This window comes from Lactuca serriola, chromosome 5 (assembly GCF_051521515.1).
Source record: "Lactuca serriola cultivar US96UC23 chromosome 5, Lser_US96UC23_V15, whole genome shotgun sequence".
Taxonomy (NCBI): Eukaryota; Viridiplantae; Streptophyta; class Magnoliopsida; order Asterales; family Asteraceae; genus Lactuca; species Lactuca serriola.
The window spans coordinates 169880086-169889449 of NC_136412.1; the positions used below are offsets into that span (position 1 = coordinate 169880086).

The 9364-nt window shown below is 30.1% G+C and overlaps 1 protein-coding gene across 2 annotated transcripts; it reads right to left on the reverse strand.

Moving 5' to 3' along the window:
• Window positions 1–1124: 1124 nt before the first annotated feature.
• Window positions 1125–7815, reverse strand: LOC145053247 (Leucine-rich repeat protein kinase family protein). 2 transcript variants are annotated; one of them, XM_079001251.1, is made up of 11 exons: window positions 7487–7815; window positions 5945–6118; window positions 5507–5645; window positions 5189–5260; window positions 3810–3950; window positions 3508–3573; window positions 3281–3351; window positions 3043–3186; window positions 2592–2933; window positions 1812–2206; window positions 1125–1669 (listed from the first exon to the last, which is right to left on the reverse strand). In XM_079001251.1, the coding sequence occupies exons 1-11, from the start codon at window positions 7497–7499 to the stop codon at window positions 1358–1360; spliced, it is 1869 nt and encodes a 622-aa protein (XP_078857377.1). In that variant the 5' UTR covers window positions 7500–7815; the 3' UTR covers window positions 1125–1357. The 2 variants fall into 2 exon arrangements, with proteins under 2 accessions (XP_078857377.1, XP_078857378.1); XM_079001252.1 differs by lacking the exon at window positions 7487–7815 and adding an exon at window positions 7020–7161.
• Window positions 7816–9364: the final 1549 nt, after the last annotated feature.

A 9364-nucleotide genomic window follows, 5' to 3' on the forward strand; every position in this document is an offset into this window, starting at 1 on the left:
CCATCATGAGATTTTAGGTATGCATTAGTTTTTATATTTAAGTTATATCCCCATCATGAGATTTTAGGTATGCATTAGTTTTTATATTTAATACTGATAAACAATCTTGTGAAATTTGAATCTAAAATTCCCGTTTTCCCCACTCGAAGGGTTAATCTTGAAAATCTCTCATGGGGTGCATTTACTTTTTTTTATACGACACGACCTATTAAATATTTTATATAGTACTTAATTAATAAACATTTGAGAATATAGTTATCATCGCACAACGAATGAGAAGGCAAACGGACAACAAGTTGCATTTACTAATTAATATAAAACTATTATTATACTTATATCTTATTAGTTTAATAAAATTTTATAAATCTTTTACGCGTGGTTTCCACGGGTTATAACCTAGTTTAGGTAAATAAACAAAGGAAACTAATGAAGTTTTAATTTAAGAATGTTGAAATTAGAAGGAAAGTTAATTATTAAAATTGATATGCATTTATTATTATATTTATTGCAATTATTATATTTAAATATTATATGGAGTTTAATTAAATGGAAAAAACCACAAAATGTCATGTGGAAAATTTTTAATTGAAAATAACCACAAAATGACATGTGGCCAAATGAATGAGAGTGTGACATGTGCCAAAATGATTTTCATTTATTAGAGTGTGTGTGTGTGTGTGTATATATATATATATATATATATATATATATATATATATATATGTGTGTGTGTGTGTGTGTGTATTATAATAATAATAATAATAATAATAATAATAATAATAATAATAATAAATTATAAAAAACTATTTAAAAAAATTCAAAACTCTTTTTCATGTGATTGATATTAAGAATTAATTAAGGGTTAATTAGGAATTCCGGATACAATTAATAACGAGATACAAAGGGTCTTTGGCCTAGTGGTAATGAGTGACTCTCTCAAATGAGAGGTCATGGGTTCAAGTCTCACTAGGAAACATAGATGGTATTTAGGATTAGCTTAGAAGTAGGATAATTTGCCATTTCAAAAAAAAAAATTAATAACGAGATGGTAGGACATTTTCTTTTAATTCTTAACAAGAAAAAAAATATAAAAATCTATCACTATTAACAAGTAGTCAAGTACCTATATTAATTCGTGTGTTCTATAGAAATCATATTACGTTACAAAACGGTATAACCAAGAAAACGTACATGTCACCCAACAACAGAACTACAAGTAGCATAGACATTTGTATCTCACGTAAGTTTACAACGAGCAAGCCCAAAACCAAATACACTAATTAAACTTTATTACATTTCACGTAATATTTTCTTTAAGTATACCATTTTACTTTCTGAGTTTCGAGTTGGGTCACTTTCATCTGGCTCGTGACAACTGTATAGCTTCTTGATCGAGGGTCGAGTCGTCACCCCATGCAAACTGGTGAGACATACGAGAAAATTCTTGAACCCTAACTTCTTCTATTTGTTCCCATTCTGCCCATCGCTCCACCAAATCCTGTCCTCGAAGCATATGAATGACATCTCCCATTTTTGGACGATTCTCTGGTGAACCTTGGGTGCATAACAAGGCCACCTGAAGCATTGTTTCAACTTCTTTTGCATCATAAACCGTGAGACTCGGATCCACAATGTCACTGATCCTCGTTTCCCTGAGCAGTTTCTTGATCTGAAGTTGCAAGATGATGAATCAACAAGTAATCTTTACGAAGGGTGTTTTTGTAATTCAACCCATACTCGAAAGTAGCAAGAAGGTGAATTAACAAGTTCTTCGATCTCACAAACACATCTAGATAGAAAATGGTACTTACATGATCAAGAAGGAGAACATCTTCCTCATCTTCAAGGCGAGAAAGATCCACTGCACGTTGTCCCGTTATAAGTTCCAACAATGTTATACCGTATCCAAAAACATCGGTTTTCTCTGAGGATTTTCCTGTGGACAAATACTCGGGAGCAATGTGTCCCATTGTCCCACGTACTTGAGTTGTAATATGAGTGAGATCATTATCTACAAGCTTTGCTAACCCAAAATCCCCAAGAACAGGTTCAAATTCATCATCTAAAAGAATATTTGCAGCTTTCATATCACGATGAATGATCTTTGGAGTACAATGCTCGTGCAAATACTCTAGGCCACGAGCCGTACCAAATGCAATACGTTTTCGTGTTGCCCAATCCAAGGGTTTCTCTCCCGGTTTCAAATCTATTGTCGATAATAAAAAAAAAATTCCCATGTTAAATGCAAGAAATAACAATTTAGTATCCTACTTTCATTTCTTCGGGTTACAACATTGCATTTTGAAAATTCTACCCTAAACAATTTTTCCGATATAACTGGGTAGATTTTTCAAAGTATAATGTCACAACAAGAAATAAAGTGAAAGTACAATGCTATAACACACATTTTTTTCAAAGTACAATTCCTAACTAAGAAAATAATTTTTTAATGAAATAAAATTAGGGTTCTATAATACACAAATAAATGAAAGTACGTTGCTATCTCTTTTCCTATTGACATAAATATCACTACATGTCCAATACATGCCAAACACAGTACAAAAACGTATAAAACTAAAGAATCCACATACCTCGTAGGTGATATGCAACGCTTAGATTTTGCATAAATGGATAAATAAGTACTCTTTCATACGATGTTGTAGAAAACCCAATCAACTTAAGAAGATTGCGATGAACTGCAACACTTATCAACTGAATTTCCCTCAAGAAAGCCGCCTCGCCACCTGGACTCTGATAATCTGCGAGTCTTTTAATCGCAACTTTTGTGTTATCTGCAATAACACCCCTATAAACTTTCCCAAAACCTCCTCGACCTATGATATTGCTTTCATTGAAGTTGTTGGTTGCCAGCTGTACTTCCCGCCATGAAAATCTTTTAAGTTGCCCATATGAAACTAAACTGTCATCTTCACCTGCAATATGAGCAATGTATTTTATTTGTTACATATTGCTATTATTGGTAAAATAATGTAACTACACTGAAATATGAGTAATATGATATGAGTGGAAGCATTAAGCAACCTTCTACATCAATGAATAAGTCACGTTCAAGTTTGGACATAAGCTTGAATCGGTATAAAAAGATGGCTCCTAACAATAAAAGCACGAGAGCAGCACAACCAACGCCAAAAGCAACCAACTTTAGTTTTGAATTTTTAGTAGAACCTATGAAAAAGTAAAAAAAAAAAAAAAAAAAACGATTTTGAGTCATAGATATAAAACTTTGAAGGGAAAATAAGTAATAATGAATAAAACAAACCTGAAACAGAGGAGCCTGAAATGCAAGGTTGCGGAAACGTGGCACCACAATCGAGAGATGTTCCTGTAAAGCTGAATAACATGATAATTAATAAAATAAAGGTTAAATGTCTAAAATACCCTTCAAGTGACAGATTGGTAAGGGGCTCAATTTTGTATTTAGTAGAGGCGATAGAAAACTTTTAGTATAAAAAAAATCATAAATTAAATAAAAAATATATTCCTTACTTGAATACATGAGTCGAGAATAACTTTTCAGGGATTTTTCCACTTAGATTGTTGCCCGAAAGATCTCTGGAAAATGAAAATAGAGTTCTTCAAAAGCAATAAGAATAATAAATCGGACGTGCATTTTATCAAACTCTAAAGAAGCGTTGACTAACAACATTCATATATAAAAGTCAACAAGATTTCGTTGTAGTGGCATTACATATGCACAATTTTTTATACATTAAATGTTGGACTTATTCAACTATTTCTTGCATTTAATTCTATAGCTTGGAAGTCAAAAGGGAGGAAGAAAATCTTACAAATATTTTAGGTTTGAAAGTTGACCCCAAGAGGCTGGAATAGATCCACTAAACTTATTTCGTGTAAGATTTAGATTTTGTAAGTTCACCAAGCTACTTAGATCAGGCAACTCACCTGATAGCTTGTTATCATGTAAATCCCTGCATAAAAACAGGAAGAAAATCGGAGTTATTTTGTTATGAATATTATTTTCTAAATAACAAAAAAAAAATGTACTATAAGGTCATTGGAGTTGATTTTTACATATATTAAAGAAGCATTGGCATTTGGCAATTATACAAATTGCAATCACACATCAAAGGAGCCTCTTTCTGAAAAGATAAAAAATTTAGGGGAGTCTTATAGATTTGTTTATATAAATAACCATAAGGTGGGTACTAATTTAATCTATCAAAGAAAAAAGTCAATATTTTGGCTTTAGATAGTCAAACCTTGTGACTTTATACCTAAAAGTCGGCATATGTTTTCGTGGTTTTATATTCAAATGTTTCTAGTTAATAAATCTTATATATATTTGAATGTAATTGTCAAGCTTTTCAATGTGTCAGTAGCATTTCTCTTTTTCAATTCCGAAGTTAACAACGAGTGGCTTATTTGACACATCAAAAGTGTAATGGTTCATTGTTTTTAGACAAGTGTAGTATTATTTCAAAATTCGTTTTGCCAAATTTCTAATGTAATAGGCTTAACACAATGAAAATTTGGTAAATCACCATAAATTATTAATAAATAACTCTATCCTACAAAAAAAAAAAAAAAAATTGACTTTAGGGTATCAAACCATGACTTTAAAATTAAAAGTTAGCAACGTTTTTTCTAGTTTACATTCCGAAAATGTCTCTAACTTAACAACTTTTTATTTATTTAGATGTAGTTATCAACATTTTTAATGTGTTAAAAAGCATCAATCTTTTTGTCAATTTTAAAGTTTAATAGCAGCCTTTAGAAAGGCGTAGTATTATTTAAAAGTTCATTTTTTTCACCAAACGTAGTACGCATAACACACTTAAAGTCTGTACTCTGTAAATCACCTCAAGTTGGTTATAATTTAGTCTATAAAAAAAGTCAACATTTTGACTTTAGAGGGTCAAACTATGTGAGCTAAATTGAAGAATCGGCTACGTTTTTCTAGTTTTATCTCCAAATATATCTAACTTAACTACTTTTCATCTATTCTAAATGTAATTTTCAAGCTTTTCAACTTGCTAAAAGCTTTTTTTTCACAGTTTTAAAGTCGAAGAGCTGAATATTTGACACATAGAAAGTCAAATTTTGAATTCCTTTAGCTGAGTGCAGTAGCATTTAAAAGTCATTTTTTCACCAAAAACTTAATACAAATTGGTAGTCAATAAGAGTTTTAATCGAGTATGACACTTACAAGTAAGTCAAAAACTTCAATTTGGTTATCGAACTTGAAAGTTTCCCAGAAAATCCAATTGAACCCAAGCTCCTGCATATTAATGCGTAAAAAAAGACAGTTATATTTATAAGTAAACTATGTCACCATTTTTTTGTACAATAGGGCAAACATTACAATTTTTTGTCCCACCTAAAAAAGGCAAAATGGGACAGGACTCTCTCTCCTCTTTAAAAAAAGACATAAATACCCTCCACATTCTCATAAAAAAAAAGCCCTAGAAAGCTTATCCAATTTCATAAAGAAGTAACCATTGAGGAAAAACACAAACAAACGTACAATGATATGACGTTTCCATCTTTCTGATCACATATGACATGTGACCAACTATAGCACGGGCTAACTACAGAGTAACTCCAATCTTGAATGTTCCCATTGGTATCCTTTAGATCCTCTAGAAGCTCCATTAAAATTTCCACTAAGAAAAAAAAACATCATATCATCTAGATATCATAAATATACTTTCATGTATTTGTGCATTAAAGTTCACCCAATTAAAGCATTGCATTTTCAGTTTTATTTTATTTTTGTTTATTAGGACATCCAACTTTAAAAAACGTGCCCAATTAAAGTAGAAAAATTGCTTTGTATTTGAATGACACTATTATAATTAGGTAGATTTTTCAAATTACAATGTAATACAAAGAAACGAAAGTAGAATGCTATAATATTCAAATAAAAAAAAATATAAGGAATTTAAACATGTTAATAATGCACCTTCAACATTGGGCTTGTAGTCAGAAGAACAATGGCTCAACAACAAAAGCAACATAATGCATTGAACCAACAACTTCATATGAAGATGCCAATAGTAACATGGTACATATAAGTGAGTTGATTTAATGTCCAAGTGATGGTCTTCTAAGAGCCCTTTGCATTTCCTTGATGAATCTGTAAATTAACACATTCAAGATAACACGTCAATATTTTACTAAATGTAAGAAACAACAACGTACTTTCATTTATTTGTTTACTATAGCATCCTATTTCCATTTCTTTCTATTACAATATTTTACTTTTAATTTTTTCTTATTAAGGCATTCTATTTGGAAAAGTTTTACCCAATTATAGCATTGTTCGCTTATTGTGTTCCTTTCGACAAAATGCAAGAAGTATCAATATACTTTTTATTTGTTTATTATAACATCATGCTTTCGTTTTTTTCTATTACATTTTTGTTTCTTTTTTTACTTATTAAAGGCATTGTACATTGAAAAGTCTACGGAATTATAAAATTCTACTTCGATGCTTCCAATTTTCTTCTTATGAGAATATTGTACTTTGAAAATCCTTACCCAATTATAGCAATAAAATTTCCTTGTATTTGGATGAGATTGCCATAACTGTTTAGATGATTTAGAGTACAATGTTTTAATTCGACAAAATGAGAGTAAGATGCAATAATGAAAAGAATATATGAAAGTATGTTGCTGCTTTTTGACATTTAACCCTTTTCAAAGTTTTAAAAAATCCACCAGTTATAGGAAAGAAAAATTCTTTGTATGTGAATGACATTTCTTAATTAGTTATATCTACATTTCACAGATAGTAAGGTTCAAAATTTATAGCATTTAAGACCCGTTTCTACATCTCTAAGCAAGTTCTCAAGCAGTTGAGACATTTGACTTTTGAGTTAAAAAAAAAAAAGTTAAAAATTGACATTTTTAATGTCAACTAAGTTACTTCTGTAACTTCAATTTGAACTAAATGATTTTTTTTTTATTATATCCGATAAGTAAGATTATCACTTGGTTAAAACACCAATTGATTGACTTGATCAAGCAGGGTTTACCTTCTCCATAAACTCAAGAACCCTCTTTGACATCTCTGCAAAATCTTGATTTTCTCACCAATTTTTGTAGTTGATTAAAAATTTAAATATTAAATCATAAAAGAAGCCTTGGTGCATCAAATTTTGCCTATGTTGGGCTGACAAGAATTTTCTTTTTCCTAGGACAAAACAAACATTGGAAGTACACCTTTTCTTAAAAAAAAAAAACATCTGGAATTGTTAAGAATTAAGTACAGATTATTAAATGGAACTTAAGAATTGTTAAGATTTAAGGATATATTATTTAATGGAACTCTCAGGTATTGAATTCCAACTACCGCAATAAGACCAAACATGAAAACCCCACAAAATAATAAGAGCAAATAAACATAATTAAAACACTTTGTTAACAAAAAGAACATATGAAACACAAACACAGACAAAAAGGGTGTTGTGTGTGAAATGTTTTAAAGCAAGAAAAAGCTTACTTGGTGTAGCCATGGATGTTGGAGAAGAGGGAGAATCAAGAAACAGATGAAATTATTAATAATAATCACACGAATCATGATTTGAGAGTTTATTGATGTTTGTGATTGATGATGTTTGTGTAAGTGTTGAGGACCCACAAAGCATTAGGTGCAAATAATTGGAATTGGAATGGAATAGGAACTAAAATTAGGGAAGAAATGCCAATTCTAATTCTAATTCTAATTCCATTTCCGAAATGTGATTTGATAAGGCAAGTTGAATGTTGAAGAGAGTGTGTGAGAGTAAGAATCCCACTCAACATTAAAACAAAAGCAATCTTTTTGTGAGAAAAATGGATGCTTCTAATTGATATGAGATGCTTTAAAATAGTACGAACTTGCATGTGGAGGATTTTGAATTAAACTTTATTATATATATATATATATATATATATATATATATATATATATATATATATATATATATATATATATTCCTTTTCTATATATATAAGTTAAAATGATTTTCTACAGAAATGTATTAAGGAATTTATTATTTTTTGTTTCTCTAGCAAATCATGATCAATGACCCAAACAATAATGTTTGAAGAGATATAAAGAAAAAAAAAGGTAAACGAAAATATCACTTTCTCTTTCTAAAAGAAGAAATAACGATAAAATTTTAAAAAGATGAGACAATTCTTTTTGTGAAAAACAATTATCTGTAATATTTGATTTATATATAATTGAACAGTGTTAATTATTAAACTAATGTTTAACACGTCTCTTGATATAAATTGATATAAATAGATTAAAAAAAAAAAAAAAAAAAAAACATTATAGCCTTGAGATTGGATTATCTCCATTAAATTGAGCTTGTGATTGTCACATTAGAAAGGACTATTTTGGATTTTGGGATATCAAAAGTAATCATACATCATTTAACAAAACTAAATAATGTTTAGAAGTAATCACACATCGTTTATGATTTAACAAATCTAAATAATGTTTAAATAGACACAAATACATTTAAAAATTATAAAATGCGACGTTTAGACGTTCCACACCGAACCATTCCGGGAAATATGTTTAAGCATATTTGTACTTATTTATAATGATAGAAAAAAATGAAAAAAATAATAATATAGTAATAATGATTTATATTTTATAATTATGTTGTAGTCATTTGCAATGCATGCTACTGCTGCTTTGAATTGTATCCAATTGCAATGAGACAAAAATAAAAAGTCATAGGGGATTGAAATTGGTAGTGGTACAATGTGAAGGGACTAGTTATGTAAATATAACTTTTTAAGATCGTGGCAAATTGTGTGTGAAAAGGAAATGTAAAAGGAAAAGGTGAAGTTGACAAAGATTTGACTCATCAAGGCGTCAACACCAAGTTATTGTCCACTCACTTGTTTACCCCACCTTCTAGATTATTATACCTCACAAGATAAGTCATTTATACATTTATTTACCAAAACTAATTATACTTTACGGATAAGCAATCCATATCAATTAATCTATCGACACATAAACTCAATTTCATTTATCTATGAAATCAACATTCGCGACGCATTTGCTGGATTTCCACAATTGTTTTAGTTTCCGTTTTATGCTTTCTTTCTGTTTTGTTTTAATTAGTTAATGACCCGAGCATGAATTCCAGATAAAGAGCAAATCAAGCAACTCATCAATCAATTATGATGAAGGAAGCGAATCCACAGAAAAGATGACGGACACCATGAATCTTACATTATAGGAGTACACAATCCATACTAGAGAAGGCACTGGTCTAGGCCCCCATACGACGGACAATCCCAACCACGACAAATTTTGAGCTTAAAGGGCACTTCTTGCAATTATTAAAAGAGACTCCACTTTTCGGGAAGGACC

Coding starts and splice junctions, on each gene's coding strand:
- LOC145053247 (XM_079001251.1), bottom strand. Junction 3,574..3,809: donor CTTTCAAACCTAAAATATTT/GTAAGATTTTCT, acceptor TTCATTTTCCAG/AGATCTTTCGGGCAACAATC. Junction 2,207..2,591: donor CGTTGCATATCACCTACGAG/GTATGTGGATTC, acceptor TATCGACAATAG/ATTTGAAACCGGGAGAGAAA.